Source organism: Apteryx rowi, unplaced genomic scaffold (genome assembly GCF_003343035.1).
Source record: "Apteryx rowi isolate R43461 unplaced genomic scaffold, aptRow1 scaffold_118, whole genome shotgun sequence".
Classification (NCBI taxonomy): Eukaryota; Metazoa; Chordata; class Aves; order Apterygiformes; family Apterygidae; genus Apteryx; species Apteryx rowi.
Window position 1 is genome coordinate 1,339,363 of NW_020447397.1, and position 18,337 is coordinate 1,357,699.

General features: G+C 39.1%; 1 protein-coding gene across 4 annotated transcripts in view; it reads left to right on the plus strand.

Moving 5' to 3' along the window:
- PLEKHG1 (pleckstrin homology and RhoGEF domain containing G1) overlaps positions 1 to 18,337 on the plus strand; it is a 104,481-nt gene that overhangs the window by 66,841 nt on the left and 19,303 nt on the right. For 3 of the 4 annotated variants that reach the window (XM_026083779.1, XM_026083762.1, XM_026083771.1), the window contains 2 exons: positions 1,999 to 2,099; positions 9,669 to 9,738. In XM_026083779.1, the coding sequence (XP_025939564.1) occupies positions 1,999 to 2,099; positions 9,669 to 9,738 (171 nt within the window). The remainder of the gene's footprint in view (positions 1 to 1,998; positions 2,100 to 9,668; positions 9,739 to 18,337) is intronic. The other variant, XM_026083790.1, reaches the window with a different exon arrangement.

The following is an 18,337-nucleotide window of genomic DNA, read 5'->3' on the forward strand; positions in this document are numbered from 1 at the left end:
GTATCGCCCTGGGATGCTGTTGCATTTTCTCCTGCAGCGCTAAAAGTGTCCTCAGAGGATCAGGATTCCACTGGGGCTTTCCTGTTCTTCGTTTTTTTTATGCAGATTTGTGTTAGTAGTGGGCAGAAATGGTATGTTATTGTGGGTTTTCTTCTTCTTGTTTGTTGGGTTTCTTTACATTCTGCAGAAAAAGAACAGTCTAAAACTGCCCCAGAGTAGCCCTGAATCTGTCTTGCATTTACTTCTGGCTCTTTGACTTAGAGCATTGCATGTTGCAATCCTGTCTGCATCACCAGRCTTCTTAAACCTTTTACTCTTATTCAGCTTCTGAGCATGAATAAAAAGCCAACCACAATTAGGGAGTCCCAGGAATGCAGTTCCAATGACTTATTGCACAAATGTATTTCAAGAACAGGCTTGGACTACAAGGCTGCTGTCTGCCAGGAGAGAAAGTAAAGTATRGATGTCCTTTTTAAAGACGCTGAGGTGGCCTTTGTGTAGGGTCATTTTCTTTCCCATCTGTTGTCAAAAAATGCTGTTTTATGATGACAGTGAGTGATGCATTTAATTAAAGGTATTAATTATCTCCAATTTGTCTTTTAAGCTTAATGAAAGACTGAATGTTGACTACTGAGTATTATGRTTGGGGGTTAGGGGCAGCTGTCTAAACCTGGTTCTTGCTTACACCTATACCTCTGCTGACACCATTTGAATTGGAAAGAAGGATATGAGTCTGGACACTCAAGCACTGCAACTCCTAACCTTCCTCATGAGGACATCTAAAATCTGGAGATCAGATTAATGGCTGATTCAAACCCTCTCTCTTCACTGGATTTACAAAGAATAAATCTTGTCCAATGCATGCATTCTGTAATATTTTTTTCTTTWTGACTTTGGAATGCATTTATATTGTAAAACCTTTCATGGTCTAGCTGACGTTTTTCAGGGTTCCTTCCTTGTAGCGTTGTGGAATGCTGTGTTGCTTTTGGTAGATTGCCACACCACATTGTCTAACCTTAGGCTAAGGGATTTTATTTATTTTTATTTTGCATTGTTTCAGCTGTTTTCCCTTTTCCTTTATTGTTATCCTTCCTCCAGCAGAATTTCTTCATGAATGTGGCAGCCCATTGGGTTTCTTGGTTTATGAGTTGTGATTTGTTAAATAGTCAAGTGGATTTGTTTGCCCTATATCTGAGAAATTTTAATACTGTAGCAACAGCAGAATGAAAGGTGGCACTTTGGGGAGTTGAGCCCTTATCAAACTGAGGGAAGATATAGGAAAGTTGTTGTTCTACAAGAACAATGCTGACCTGATTTTTTTTTTTTTTCCTTGAACTGTCTTGTTCCTATTCAGTTAAATTTACTGGATGTGATGCCATCACACTTCTAAAAGTGAGAGTGAGCCTTCACAAGAATATATACATTGCAATGTAACTCTGTGTGCTGAAATTGCACACTAACATATATACAGTGAGATCTCCTGTTCTCTACAAAGTCTGCTTTTTTTTTCCAGCTAGGGTTTTAAAAGAAAGAAGCCTCTTGTAGTGGTTACTTTTCTGAACTTCTATTGCTTGTGTGCATTGTGCTGTTGACTGTATAGGTTTTCTGTTGCTAAGACTCCATTAAATTACATTCTTCATCTTTTATTTTTCCATTTCTTTTGTCTTTGAGCCAGTTAAATGATCAATTAAGCTGTCATGGTGAATGAAACCTGAATACATTTGTATATCAGCAGCAAGAGGGAATGTTCACTGTCCAGTTTAAGGACTATAACTTAGCATTCAATCTTTTGTTATTTTTCTTGGTTTCAGTGAACAGATAAGTACTGTTACCTTTCATAATAGAATGACTGTTCACAGAGGGGCTACCGAAGGGTTTACTGTAATAATAATGTGAAACCGATATGAAGGAACTCATCTTGCACAATTAAAGACAGCTCCATTTACTGATCTAGAAAAGGAGGGAATGTCTAAGGCATCCTTCTCATTCCTCTTGCAGGATTACCTTGATTGCATCAGTGACCAATCCAAGCTCTCCCTGGGGCCAGAAGAGCGATCAGCCCTATTTGGAAACATACGGGACATCTATTGTTTCAACAGGTAAAGGAATATTTGACTAAATGAAAACAGGTCAATAGCCTGTGTTAATGGGGAGGGAGCAAACCAAACAAATACTCTTCTATCACTTTAATATATCCAAGGAATATAAATTGGGAAATGGTATTTCTTTGATTTTCAGCAGGGTTGGTTTTGAAACTTGGTTAGGCAGTCTTTATTCATATCAGTTTGCTTAACTGTTGATTTTTATGAATCATATGTGGTCTTCATCTACTTTGTTTTCTGTTTCATGCTGAGTATTTGCAGAAATTTAAGCTTAACCTGCTTTGTGTTCTAACTGAGCCTAATGCAAGACCACTGTGCATGAAATTTTTGTCTTCCTAAAGAGACATCATTTTGTTTCTGCTATATTGGTTACTTTTGTGTGCAGATATATACTGATCGCCTCTGGCTTTTGTAGAATTTTAAACTGCTAGGGCCTCCTTAAATTAATTTGCCAAAACTCTATGTTCAGGTACCTTTCCATTTATTGAACACTTCTGTTGTGTATCTTTACAGACTTCTCTAAAGCTCTGCGAATGGGATTTTAGCATTATTGGAAACTTGAAGTAAAATTTCTCTTGCTTCTACTAGATAGTGCCAGATTGTGTGGGACCTGGGACCCTTGCTTTCCAAACTCCTTCTGCAAGGAGTCTGGGTGCAGCTGGATCCAATCTTAGTCCCAGACTTGGTCAACAGTTCATGTCTAAAGGAGTGTGTGCGAAGGGGACCCTCCTGTTGAATCACGAGGTTCAGACTAGACCTCCTTGCTTTCTAAACTCCTCCTTGGAGGAGCCTGGGTGTGGCTGGATCTGATCCTAGTCTCAGGTCAATGGTTTATGTCTAAGGGATTATGCGCACAATTAATCAGAGAGATAATTTAGCAAAGTTTCGCAAAGTTCGCAAAAGTTCAGCATGCTATTAATCACTTACTGAGGATCTGTTGTGGGTAAGGAATCTCTCAGCCTCAAGGAGTAACCTTGAGAGGTGTCCCTGCTCAAGAGGAGGTTCTGCAGTGCAGCCCGCTGCCGTGCAGGAGAGCTCAATGGGCTCTGGGCTGCCCCCTATTTATGGGAGGGAGATGATTGACTCATAGTCATATTTGCATGCTAGACGGGTCTTAGTTGGCGCATGCTGAATTAGCCCCTACATATGTGCTGTTTACAGGGAGGTCAGGTCGAGGGGGAAAGCGCACATCATGGGGGAGGGGGGGAAGGAGCACACTGTCACAGTCCTCCTGTATAGAAAAGCATAACTTTCCTAATCTAGTTTAAACTGAGTTACTTTGATTTATGTATGAAAATATTTGAAGTACTTATCAAAAAGAACTGAACCTTGAACATTCTAATGAATCAATGTGACATATAATGACATAAAGTTTCCGTGTCTTTTGTATCCGGCTTAAAAAAAATACTGTAATGTACAAAGGCAAGTGCAGGGTCCTGCACCTAGGGAGGAATAGCCCCATGCACCAGTACAGGTTGGGGKYTGACCTGCTGGAAAGCAGCTCTGCTGAGAAGGACCTGGGAGTGCTGGTGGACRCCAAGTTAAGCATGAGGCAGCAATGTGCCCTTGTGGCCAAGAAGGCCAATGGTATCCTGGGGTGCATCAGGAAGAGTGTTGCCAGCAGGTGGAGGGAGGTGATTCTCCCCCTCTACTCAGCCCTGGTGAGGCCMCATCTGGAGTACTGYGYCCAGTTCTGGGCTCCCCAGGACAAGAGGGATGTRGCACTACTGGAGCAAGTGCAGCGAAGGGCTACAAAGATGATTAGGGGACTGGAGCATCTCTCTTATGAGGAAAGGCTGAGAGAGCTGGGCCTGTTTAGCCTGGAGAAGAGAAGGCTGAGAGGAGATCTTATCAAAGTGTACAAGTATCTGAAGGGAGGGTGTCGAGAGGATGGGACCAGACTCTTTTCAGTGGTTCCCAGTGACAGGACGCGAGGCAACAGACACAAACTGAAACACAGACAGTTGCATCTGAACATGAGGAAAAACTTCTTTAGTGTGAGGGTGACAGAGCACTGGAACAGGTTGCCCAGAGAGGTTGTGGAGTCTCCTTCTCTGGAGATATTCAAAACCCGCCTGGATACAATCCTGTGCAGCGTGCTCTAGGTGACCCTGCTTGAGCATGGGGGTTGGACTAGATGATCTCCAGAGGTCCCTTCCAACCTCAGCGATTCTGTKATTCTGTTATGTCAGCTCTTGAAAAGTTCTCTTAGCTATACTGTAGTGGGCAAAAGACTTCTCAAACTGTTGTGTTCTTTGGAGGTCAATAGATATTTTCATTGAATCAGAAGAGCATTCTGAAGGGAAGGACTCATGTCAAAGAGTATCTTCATCAATATCTTTTCATCATGGGATGCTACTTTAAAATACTTCTGCTTCTGGGGATCATGGTTCAGTATCAGAGGGAAGAATGGAGGTAGATCTATTTAGAGCTTTAGGGACAATGATGAAACCTAAAAATGTTTTCCTGAAACCCTAAACAGCTACTGCAGAGTTTGGGATGCTGGTCAAACATGCTTGTCAGGAAAGCTGCTGTATGCTGCTTCAGCTACAACATCTGACTTGCCTGAATATATAACATGATGGAAAATACATAGCAGTAGCCTGATCATGATGTTTTAGAGCCACAAGACAATGACTGTGAGCTGACAGCTTCCCAGCAGACGTAGAATGGAAAAAAAAGTCCTGGCCATTGTATTTTCTGATCCTTCAAAAGATAGAGAAATGGCAGACTTGGTAGTTAGGACACATTTATACCAATGTCATTGCAAATATTAGCTAATAAACATACTTTTTAGTATGATCAATCATTATACAGAAAATTGAGTTGCAAAAAAAGATTTGCAGAGGTTAAAACAAACAAACAAAAAATCTTTGGGCACTTTTAGAGATTGGTATGTTAAAATGGTTAAAACTCACTGGAAAGTTGTCCAAAGTTTCTAGTAAATAACTAATGTATGTCAGGCCTCCTAATTTAAAATTCTGCATGGAAATTGTGAGCTTTTAAGAGTGAACACTTTCATTGTAGATCCTAATATAGCTTCAAGGATAAAGTTCACTCCTGAGTGAAATTTGGCATGTAGCTTCTGGGTCCTAAATGTACTCTAGAGTCTTTTTATTTATTTTTACTTTTGCAAAAGTTCCATCTGACAGTTCTGTTCTAGTAATTTCAGATACTTTTTGTGAGCATGATTTTATACTTTCAGAATAGCCATATTCAAAGTTGAGAAAAACATGGTCATTAAAATGTCCATTTTTCTGATGTGTGGACTTTTATACCCTTGAATGTTTGAGAAAGAGGTAGCTTTCATTTCACTTTGGAAAGTGGTTTTTTTTGTACACAATAGGTTTTATCAGTGATGGAAGGTTTTAGTCTTGGAATTCTGTGGACTTTATAAATCTGAGAAATACCATTCCAGTAAATGGAAATTTCTCTCAGCTAAACTAATTCTGATTTTTAGGTATTACATCAAATGGCAGAAATGATGATCATGACACTAACTGCTAGCCCTGTCACTGCAGTCTCTTGTTGGAAAGCTATTTCTTAAGGCAGAAGCACTGACTGTATTTCCCCAGTCTCTGTTGCTTGGGAAAAGCTTCCCTGCTTTTTATTTTGTTAGTTAGATGGAAAGAGAAAATTTTCTTGAAGTCAGCATTTGGTGCCTTTCTTCTCTGGCCTCTCCTGTTGAGATTCTCTCCAGTGTCAATTTAGGATAAACTCTCCATCTGTGACCAGATACCACAACTTGCTTCTGAAATGGGAGAAATGTGCATGGATTTAGTGCTTCTAGCAACACTCGGCCACACCAGTGGGAGGCTAAGGTGAAAACTGTGCTGCAGACCAGGTCTTGCACATGCTTTGTCCATCGCTGTTGGCCAGACTTGAGCACCCGAAGAGCTGTGACTGCAAAGTATGTGAATACTGGGCAGGGCTCTTTTCTACAGCTCTGCCATATTCAGAAATTCCTGTGTTCTGAGCTTCATGGTGGTAACAGTTGACTCATTGTCATGAAGAGCCTTCAAGAAACCTATCAGTGCTCCCCTTTAATGGAAAAGTAGTTTTTTGAGTGTAAAAAAATTATTTTTGGCCACARGATTTTTGTGGCAATTAAGTAATGCCAAGGCTAAATTTCTCGCTTGATTGTTGTTTTTTTTGTTTTTGTTTTTTTGGAAGCCTGAAGTCTTCAGATTCATTTTCCAAATATTTTGATATGATGGAAGTATTCAACCATTATGACCAGACTGTGCTTGCTCTGTCCCTTTTGTACTTTGACTGTTGTGCTCTGTTAGGCATCAAGAGGATGAAATTTTTCAGTTACTTTAGCGTTTCTGCTTAGATGCACAGTACTCAGTGATCAACTGTTTTTGTCCTGGGTTCAGGACAAATAATGTTCACTTCCTGACTCTTTCTGTTCCTCCCATCCCACCAAAATTGCCTCTCTTACATACCTGTTGTTATCGTCTTTCATTTTCTCCAATTCAGATCAAGAAGGAGGAGGAAAAATTTTCTCATGTCTTGTTTTAAAATAGTGTGGTGAAGATTTATGATAAATAAAATGAAAATGTGCCTCATTTCAATAGTGTGTGCAAATATGCTAGTTATTTGCAGAGCTATGAATGTGTTCATCTCATTCCTCTCAACCTCCCATATCTAACAGCTTGATACTAATCTGCACTTTGTCACTTTGAAAGTCCTCACCTATTGGTGGAAGATAACAGAATTTTGTCTTCAAAATCAAAATATCCTGAGAGACATTGCCATGAGACTTTTATTCATTTGACTTGAAATGATAATGAAAGCATTGCATGAAAAATTGTCCATCTTCTTCTTTTTACCATTCTGTTCCCAAGCCAGTTAATATTAGCTGTTGATTAAGATTGTGCAGATTCAGATTTTTCCAGCCCATAATAACTCCAGCTGTATAACTCAGTGACATGGTCTTAAACAGCCCTGGCATTTGTGGCATGCTTCAGTCTGAGTTTTTTAGCTATTCAGCTGCAAGAGCAACGAGTTCCACTTCTTTGCACTCTCTTGCTGCATGAGCAATTAACCTAAGTGCATCACGGATGCTGAGAGCTGTGTTGCTTATCCGTGAACAGTGGAAAAGCTCTGGCTATATAGGTGAAGAGAGCTTCTGCTTTCTCTCCATTGTTTTTACTGCTTTGTGTCAGGTACTTAGATGTAGCCTAAAATAATAGATTTGCTCTTTCACATGTCAGCTTGATATTATAGGGATTTATTTAAGTTTTTTAGGATTCCTGGGCATGATTGATTTGTTTGTTGTTACACAGTGGCAGGCTGCTCTTACCAATCCCATTCTTATCAGCCAGATGAGACAGAAGATATTGCAATACAGCTAACAAAACTGTTAGAAGTGCAGTATTCCTTTGTAATGGGCTTGTGCTGAAGACACAAACTATTGACTCATTTATTGCATGATGGACTCAACTACAAGAATATAGAAAATCTTTAAATGCAGCATTATCATATCCTGTAAGGAAAAAATAGCATGGTATTAATGGAGACCTGTAGGAAAAAAGTGCTAATGGATGCTATGTATCCTAAGCCATCAGGAGAATGTCTGCTGGCTGCACAGCAGGAATCTTCTGGGCCTGTTCAGTGCATTTGGTGTTATTTCCAAAACTCATTTGCAGAAAACAGTCAATTAATAAAATTAAGATTTATGCTCAGCATTACAGCAACTTCTTTTGTTGGCTGATTTAAAGGACCTTCATGAATGTGTGGTATCAAGCAAGAGTCATATTTTCATCCCCATTTTGGTGAAGGGAGAAATTGAGGTGTGTGGGTTATATTATTGCTATCCATACTGGCTTAGTGACCAGTGAACCTGAGTTGTGTGTCTGTTATACTATGATCATTGTGACTACTCATTTTCTCCCTCTCTTTCCTCCAGTAATTAAAGAAGCAAAGAACAAGTCATGAAACTTTTCCATTTTACTACTTTTCTTACTTAAGCAGGGAAATTGCCTCTGCCTAGAGGGGAAAAGGGTAGTTCCCTAGATACAGGCTTAGGAAATCTTACGCGAAATTAATGCAGGGAGCCATCTGTGAAATGGGAAAAAAAGTAGCACTAAACAAAAAAATCATCTGATCTAAAAAAGATTCTATAGAGAACCATTTGGCAGAAAATTCAGTTTCTGTTCTTGTTTTTCTGAATGCATCTTTCAGTAAGACTCTAAAGAATGTTAGAACCAAGGAGAGGCCTTTGAGGTTTTCCTCTTCTGCTTGAATTATCTTTCTTTCATTGAATCAGCTTCCAAGAACTGAGTTTCATACAATAGTGAACATGTTCTTTTATTGCTTTGCTCCTCTTGTAATGAATTCATTTCCTGCTTGGCATGTCAAAAATATAAAATCCTCTCAGTAGGGTTTTATTTTTATGCACGTAGAATTTATAGCTTCCAGAAAACTTTTTCCAGGCTAACCATTTTCCTTCAGTGAAGAGACCCACTAAAGGTAGACAAGTTTTCCTTGGTGAACTTATTACCATTCTTCTTGTACGTGTAATACATCCCTCTTTCACATTTGTGKTTTTTTTAGACTAGCTCATCTGCCTCAGTCAAGGAAAGCTCCTAGAACGTAGAATGTCATTACAGRACAGGACATGTACTTCAGTATGGTTTATATTTGTTTCACTTGACTGTGCTAGTTGATGTACAAACTAAATAACTATTCAGCTTCATCAATGTGAGTATTGTAGAAGAACTGTTGATCTGAAGGAAGGAACTCAGCTTTGCTTAGGAGATCAATGTTCCATGGCCGTCATGGTGACTTGAATTTTTAACTATATGGGACTACCATTTCCTCAGTGTCCTCATCTCCCTCCAAACAAAAAAACCCCAATGGCTCTATGTCTAGGGGAAAGAGACCATAAAGTCTAGTGGTCATCTGATTTTGCTAGTTTGTTGAAGGGGTAGGTATTCCAGGGCCGCAGCTGTTATGAAGGCAGAATTTGTTAGAATCAAGTGAGGCATTCATAAAGGCAATTTAATGTGGCTCAAAGTGTTGGTAGAAAGATATGCAGTTCTGTATTTTAATCACATGTTATGGTGTCAGAACTGGAATTTTTGTGCGTATGCAGGTAACAGCTTGACTGTGTATAAGAAAAAATATCTGTTTGATCATACACATGAAGATGTTATGTGACTGTGCATGCCTGAATATGAATATCTGACCCATAAAGGAGAAGGAGCACTGGCYGCAGCACTGAGTAGAGCTAAAATACAGTTGTGTTTTATGTGGGAGGAAACAGCAGAACACTATGTGTGACTCAGTCCAGTTTTGACCCTGGCTGAAAATGCAGTGGTTATTATAATTTGAAAAGAAGCAAAGAGGACTGTTTACAGAAGCCAGTTTACTGGGGGGAGGGTGGGACACTGGGGACTCAAAGGAGTTCTAGTTCCCTCTCTAGGACTCACTGCGACATATATGCTTTGGGCATCACTGCAACAAATGACGGAGCTGTGTCTGGCCCTGAATACATAGGTGTGCCTATTCTAAGCTATGTCATAATGGTCTTTCCTTTTCTTGTTCTTTATTTATTAGTGAACTTCTGCAAGACTTGGAAAACTGTGAAAATGACCCTGTGGCTATAGCAGACTGTTTTGTTTCCAAGGTAAGTGCAGCATAACAGCTGTTGCAGAATAGTATAGGAGAATAAGATTAATTTATTAATTTTTGAGGACCTAATTTTGTCAGTTTGCATGATTTCAACCAAGAAAAGCTAGCAAATCTATGGAAAGGGAAATAATTTCTCTTAGCAAGTAGTAGTGATATGACCCTGGTTTGCATTAAAAAAATCAAGAAAAAAGTGTTGTTTTCTTCAAGAAATGTATCTGAACTGATGGAATTATTGATCTAGGGTTCATTTTTAGGACTTCGTTTTTTGCAGAATACCACAGTGATTCTTTTTTTTTTTTCCCACCCCATTTTTTAATGTAGGTGACTCGGTGGCACAGCAGTTATTTTTGTTTTTAAGCTGACAAGGTATACTGTATGGCTGAATTTTTAGAAAAGGCAATAGCTTTAACGGATTTGTGGCCATATTGTTTTCTGAGATGCATTTTCTAATTCCAGCAACCATGTGTTTAATTTCCCTTTTAATGGGGATGGCCTAAAGTCCAACCTTAGGATTCAAATCTCAGTGTCTCTGAAATACTATGAATTTTTTATCCTATTTGTTATTCTACTGCATAATTCAGAACCCAGAAGGTACTGAGAGAGCAAAGTTGTCAGGTGCATGAAACCAAGGTAGGTGGTAGTAGTGTCCTTCATTGTAGGAAACCCGGAGAGCCAGTCAGGAAGAAGAAGGGGAATGGCTATAACATGTAGGACAACAAGATATTGAGTAATCTGAACTTCAGATGCCTCTAACTCACTGCAGGCTTTACCATAGAACCCATGTTTGCCTTGAATTTGTAGAGGCCAAATGTGTCAAGAAATAATGCCATCTCGGTGGCATTTCTGAGGAAGGAAGAGCAGAAAGGGGGGATCTAGTCACTTATATTTAGATAATCTCTCTATAGATACGCTTGCCTCTCTTTGTTTTTAAAAAGTAACCTGTGCGATGTTCTGGTCTTTGTCCTAGACTCAGTATTGCCAGCACCAAGCACTCATAAAACAAAAGAATTGGTCTAATAATTGTTTCTAACACAAAAGACTTAAGATTAACTAAGCTGCTCTATTTTGTTTGGCACTGTTGTGACATGGGGATTTCATTGGAAAGAAAAGTGATGATACCAGCTTAGTGCTGCAGTTTTACTGGATTACTTGCTTCAGTTGAGTTTGAGCAAGCTCAAAGCAAGCTGTTATTTATCTAGCAACTGATCTTTTTTAAGCACTGAGAGATATTAGCATTGGCACCGCTACTACAAAAGTAGGATGTATTTTTATCATGTTGCAATGGGGCTTGCGGCATGTTGTTATCACCCTGAGTAGCCTATGTTAAATTGGAGGGGAGAGAATGCAATAAAGGCAAATGCAAAGTCCTGCATCTGCAGTGGAATARCCCCATGTACAGGCTGGGGCCAGCTGGCTAGGAAACAGGGTAGCAGAAAAAGACCTGGGGTTCCTGGTGGACAACAAGTTGAACATGAGCCAGTAGGGTGCCCTTGCAGTGAGGTCAACAGTATCTTGGGCTGCATTAGCACGAGTGTAGTCAGCAGATTGAGGGGAAGAACTAATTCCTTCTATTCAGCACTTGGGAGACTAACTATGGAATACTGTGACAAATTTTGGACTTCTCAGTTAGGAGGCAGACATTGACCTACTAGAGTGAGCCAGCAGGTCAGGGACTGGAAAACATGGTGCACAAAAAAAGGCTGAGAGAACAGAATTTGTTGACCCTGAAGAAGAGAAAGCTGAGGAGAAAACTTATTCCTGTCTACAACTACCTAGTGGGAGGGTATAGAGATATCAAAGCCAGACTTTTCTTGGAGGAGCACAATGATAGGATAAGAGACAGTCGACGCAAATTGCAGCAAGAGAAATTCCAATTAGATTTAATTTTTCATATATATATATATATAAATATATATATAAATAAAATGTGTACACACACACACACATATATATGTGTGTGTGTGTATATATATATATATATATTTTTTTTTTTTAACCATGAAAGGGTGGTCAAACACTGGAATAGACTTCCACAGAGGTTGTAAAATCTTGATCCTTGGAGATATTTGGTACTCTAGTGGGCAAGTACCTTAACAATCTGATCTAATTGACCTTGTTCTGAGCAAGAGGTTAGACTAGATGACCTTCAGAAGTCCCATTCAGCATAAACTACCCTATGATTTGATGCTTTTACYGGAACATTTCACAGGTAAGGGTTCTCAGGTGTCACTGTGGGTTCTGCTAGAGAAAGGGTTGACACTGTTGTGGTACCTTGCTATGTAAGTTGTTCCTGTGCTGAAGCCTTGACTGCAAGGCCTTCAGGATATTTGCAGATGTCGCAATTTGGAGCTGTTGGGTCTTTCAGACTTTCTGTCATATTGCATGTTTGTAGCCACTGGGACTGCTCCTAGCTGAAGCAAGAAGCAGAGGCAGTGCAAGTGATGATTGCAAGTCCAGTAAAAAGTTGCTCCTTCATTCATGTTGGCCATCTGAAAAGAATCTCCTGATTAAACTTCCTGGCCATTAATTCCAAAATCCATCTGCATATCATTGCTTGTGCTTTCTGCTCCCTAGTCAAATGCTTTTAGCATTTGTATTATTGGCAGGCAACTGCCTGATGGCTCAGAAATTGCTAGAGATTGCAGTCCTAAGAAGCAGTCTTCTAACTTCATCCAGACAAATGCAAACACTTAAAAGCAAAATCAAACCATACCAAAATACCCCACTGTTCTTTTTTTGGCCATGAAGATGTCATTACAATAACTGCTGGAGGTCTTAACAGACTCTGCTTGTCCATTCTTGGTTGCTCATGTCTTCCCAGCATTGAGCAGTGGAAATAAAACTGCCTTTTTTGGCAGTGTACAATCTTTAAATCCGTATAGGACTTTTGCCATCTACTGTTTGATTGCTTTGAGTGTGCTAGATCTTTGCTGTAACTTAAGCACAGGGATAATATCATACTGAAATCATAGCTCACAGCCTTAGATGATGAATGTAGCTCCACTGGAGATTTTTCTTAATGTTTTCAGTGGAACTGCACTCAGGTTATCCTAGCTGTAACTCTAAAGCCCTTTTTTTTTTTTTTTTTTTTTTTAACCCTACTGATTCAGTTTTAATTATCTTAATTTAGGAATTTAAATGTATAATCAATTTTTCACTGTAGGTACTGTGTTTAGTTTTTGCATTTCATGAAGCTGAGAAATTGAAATTTGATTATGTAATAGCTGTTTTTTGTTTCAAGATTCATGTGAAATGACACAAAGTTTATTTGCCTGTATAGCACAGGATAGTTATGGTTAAAGTAACCCTGGAGCTTATTGGAACTGAAATGTTTGATATTCATGAAAACATCTTTTACATTAGCTTTTAGTGAGCTTAATTTTGTTAGGTCTAGTGTTGGTCCATATTTGACCAACTGTGTCATTGAACTTGAATTCATCATTTGGTTTTGCTAAATAAAATTTGATGTATAGCAGTTTATACTCCCCTCACGCAATCACGTGTCATATTTCCTATGTATAACATTAACATTTGAGTAATAAAGACAGACTTGCAACTTGTAAGGGAAATGCAATATGCCAAAGATTATCAAATCATATTAGTGCGTTTTGAGCAAAGACTCATAATTGTGGATTTAAGTCTTTATCTTAATGGTTATAGTGCAGAATTACCAAAGTAAATACCTCCTAAAATGGCAGCTCTTGTTTGTTGACTTCAGCAAAATGTCTTTGGTGTGAACCAGTCAGTAACATAAAACTCCCTAACAGATGAAGTAATTATGCAAAGTTATGACACTAAATAAATATTAAATAACAACATACAACATTGTATTAAATCCCTCTGCTTCTAGATCTTTTAGTTCAATAACCTACAGGCAAATAGAGACACAAATGGTAAAAAGCACAGAATTTTTTGTGTGTGTCAAACTTTGAATTGCCACCTTTTAAGTATCTGCCCCAATATGCAAATATCATGAGTGGGTATTTATTTAAACACTGTGGGATGGCTGCTGCACTGAAATAACCTGCCACTGATGGTAGTGATGTACTAGTTTAGTTTCTACCAGCTGTGGTCCTGCCTCTGTCTATAGAAGAACTCTATTAATTTAATACATTAAATGTCTTGGAGATGTTTTGCTGGTAACTGTAATCAGAGGCTGATAAAAGGGTTCCAGTGCAAGTTTAACTCTAGCTTTATTATTCACATAAAAGTCTGTTTATGTGTTTTCTTGCCAACTTGGAGTCTTTCATTTTCATTGTAATGATGCCAGTGTTAATTAGAAGATTGACTTCAGTATTCCACACATTTACATTTCAGCGAGGAGTTGTAGAGGAAAGCTTAATTTTGGCAGTTGCTCTTCTCACTCGGCACCCCAGAAATTCAGAACATATGTTTTCTGAAACACAAACCAACAGCTTAAACATGGGGGAAGGGAGAATTACTTCTAATCTAGCATCTCTTTAACGAAGAGGAGATCCAGGCAACTGGCTTCAGCTTATGCTGTGGCTCAGCTTTTGTCTCCATTTTCTTTAAAAGCACCTTTTATGACTATAAAAAAGCACAGTGCACCAGGAGTTGAGAGAAGATCAGGGATGTAGCCATGTGTTTGGCATTTCACTTCATGTGTAGGAGATGCAAAGTGAATTGATTCAGCAATAGAGGACAAGCTAAGTATAGCTGGTATTTTCTTGTGCTTGGCTTTGCTCTTCAGGGTGACTCGTAGTCAGTGCAGACGAAGTCTTGGCATTGGTGTCAGTTTTTGCACCCTCTGCCATATCAGCTTTGGGCCCACTTGGAGTGATTCCAGTCTCCTGGCAGAGATCGTTTTAAACCTGGTTTGAAGACAGTTGACATGACCATAATGACCTTGAAGCTGAGTAAGGATGAGACTATCCAAAGAAATACTGATTAGCATAGCTGGGGTTTCTCTTACAGCGTTGAAAGTATTGACAGAAATGCATGAAATCCATCTCTGTCTTGACTTTTCTGTTGCTTCTTCTGAACACAGTTCACAGCATTGGCTTTAGCCTGCAGGGCTTGTGCCCTGGTGCTCCCAGTAGTACAGTGCTCTCTGTGGAGTCAGCCGTAAAGTAGATACAATCAGCTGAGCATGAGAACGGAAAGTCCCTTCTCTGAATATGCAGAAGTGCTCGGTACCTGTGCAGTCTGTGGGAGAATGACCGTCCTGAACAGTGTGGCTTGGTTACTGAGTCTTAAGATGAGCAGTCAAGTAGTTTTTGGCGTGTAAATTATAGGGTGTATTTTAGATTAGTGGAATGGATTTGTTTATCATCAAGTCCTGATCCTTTGACCAGGGGGGTGGCGGGGAACAAAATAATTGCTAAACTGTATGGGTGAGCTGTGTTTGGAAATAAACCTGCAAAAGTTTACACAAAATACTTGCTTGGGTTCTACTTGTACTGAATGTTCAGTGTTTCTAAGAGATCAGGATTCTTTTAAGTCATGAAATGCAAATTTACAGCTATATTGGCTACCCTCTCTATGCTCGGCCCTCATATTCGCATGAATCCTCCTGGGGCCTAAGGAATACGTGTGGTGTTGATTCATACCAGCTTCATAAGTTTGAATGAGTCTCAACAATCTCATTCTGAAGGCAAAATATATGCGATTGACTTTCTACTGGTGTTATGCTTACATAGCTCAGTAAAATTAAATGCAATCTGATAGTTTCATGTTTCTGATGAATGAACTGTGGTGAAATGAAGTGAATGTACAGGTAGGTGCAGTTTGAAATTTTTGAGTCTTGCCTCTACAGAAAACAAGGTTGTTTGAAAAACTATTCTTAAAGCTTTTGAAAGGGTTGAGGGCATGAGAAATGTGTTGGGGGGAGAATAAAAGTTTGTTCCGGTTAATAGCTAGGCTAAAATTCATTTAAAACCAAAAATCTCATTTAAAATAGTTTCAACTTTGGGCAGGAAAAGAAAGAAAAAGTGAAAGAGGCTCTGAAAAAGCTTCTGGGGATTTCAGACTTGCTGTTGACTTTGTGGGGAATGCGTGCTTAATCCTTTTTGAAAACCCAAAATGTTTGGTCTTGTTTGTTTTACAAGTAATGCTTTCAGTTGTTAAAATTTCACAACAGATATTCTTTTCCATTTTGTTTGAAAAGCAGAACAATCACATGAGTATATTTAAGAGCTGAAAAAATATATATATGCATATATATATATAATGTGTATCCCTCTCTCTCTCTCTCTCTCTCTCTCTCGAGAGAGAGAGATGCATCTATATACACACATACATAAAAATTGTCACAAAATTTTTTCTGATTCTGAGCTTTGCTTATGAAGTAGTTCTATAAATTGCATTATTCTGTGATTGTAGCCATGGGAATATATTATAATTTACACCAAAAATCCCTTAAACAAAAACTTTATACTATTATATGTGTATATAAATTAAGTCACTCTTTTCCATCATACTGAATGTCATCATAGTGTTTTCTCTTTAGCACCCTGATTTATTATGAGCGCTAGCTACTTTGGTAATGATTGCCTAAGAAAATTACACGGTGTAATGTCTGCAGCAGCCTGAGGTTTGTTAATTCTTAGTTTGAGCTGAGATGGTTTTTAGCTGTAGCTGTAAGTTCCAAGCATGAACATTAATAGGTTATGACACAAGCTCATTGTCTTTGGGTGTGGACACAGGGCGTACGTAAACCACCATAACAACTAGCAGTAACAGCAAAATTAGCCCAAGCATGAAAGGCTAAGCTTAATTGTTTAACTGTATTTATATCAGGACTAAATTTAACTAGTTGGTTCCTAAAATAGGAGCAGTTTAAAGTGATAGCAGGTTACAGCACACCAGTGAGCAAATGGGGATTGCAGTTTCCCAGAGAAAGGCGTATTAGAAGTTTGCTTGAGTTATTTTTTTAGAACAGCAGATATTAAAATCCAGTAAGAGATGCTGAAATGAACTGCAGTACCTTTTGCTCATGTTGAGCAGCGCCTAATTTAGATGTGGTCTTTAAAAATACCTGCTCATTGGAAAAATAAGTGGCGCAATGTGGTTTACAAGAAAGACACAGAAAGATGAGGGGAGAAGAGAAGACTGCTGGTGGAAATGTGGAAGATTACTGACTGAGCTTGCTCTGTCTGATGAATAGCCAAAAAATCCAACAACGATAAACAAAACCCCTAGCCTGCGCCAGCCCTCTCCCCCATAATATTGCTCCTCAGAGCATGAAGTGCAGCCATTGTTGCCTTCTGTGAGGGAACAGATATTTGGTCTCTCTGTTCATGAGCTGCTGCTGAGAAGAAAAAACCCTCGTGGAGCATGGCTGCTGTTGCAGTACATCAGAATCCATTTTGAAGAAGCTTCAAGTGGAGATTGGGGCCTTGTTTGCTACCAGAGAATTGTTTCCTACCAGTCTAGGGCTCAGGAAAGAAAAAGTAATAGATTTTAGAAACACTTCACAGTCCTGAAGTGCTTTCTTGGTCTTTAGGACAACAACAAGCTGCAGAAATTACATATCATTTGCAATAGAAGTTGATAGGCAGATGGAAACTTAAAACACAGAGGAATGTTTCCAGAGTCTTGCGCAGAATAAAACGGTGATGGTTAGGAACGAACCTTAGGCCAAGGAAGAAAGAAATGAAACTCTGGCACTGACTCTTAAGAAGCTCATCGGCATTAAGTGGGCAATTCTGTTGTGACAGGCAAGTGTGGCAACACACATACATCTAGTTACAAACTATTTTCAGTAATAACTTTCTGCTTCCACAGAGTCATAATTAAAAAATCACTTTTGTGGCTTCTAATTTTCATGCTTAGACTGTGCTCAAATGTGAAAGTACTCACAGCAGTTCAAAAATCACATGGTGAGCATATGCTACAAAACTTCTCCCAGCCTGCAGGTGTGTGCTTTAACATGGATGAAACTAGGCATGTGCATGTTGGTTGCTTGAGGGTGATGTGGTTTTTTGTTTTGGGGTGGTTTGTGGGTTTTTTTGATGCATTGATTGTTTTAAAGGACCTTAGATGCTCTCTACAAAGCCATTTATCTCCACAGCTGCACGCCCAAACCTAGCCCACAGAAGGACACTCCATCTTTAAAATCGTACTTAAAATTCACTCCCTCTCTCCCTGTATGTCACAGGGCCTCAGCTTTCTTTTAAGTTTTCCTAAAGAGCATACTCCTTGAATGACCTTTCATTAGAATGAAATTCAATAAATAGGTTTATGGTGYGAGGATTCATTGATCAGGAAATGCAGAAGATGTCTTGACATCACCATCTTTGTCTTGCACATATATGTTAGCTGCTGCTCCTTCTAAGCATGTTAAATGCAATCTTTTTATGTAAGATGTAAAGTAAGGAACATACAATAATGCTGTATTACATTAGATCAGTCTTTCTCATGTCAAGTGTAGCAACTGTAACACAGTGTTCAGTTATGGGGTTTTGTTTTGTTTTTCACACCAATTTGTATCTGATTTGTAAGCTAAATTTCTTACTCTTTATTTCTTGCTGTATTTTATTACATAAATATGGGAAGTGAATAAGTTGCCCTGTCCTCAAAGAAGTTGATCTCATTTAGTGGGTGTCTGCCTGTCATGTGCACACAGCTCCTAA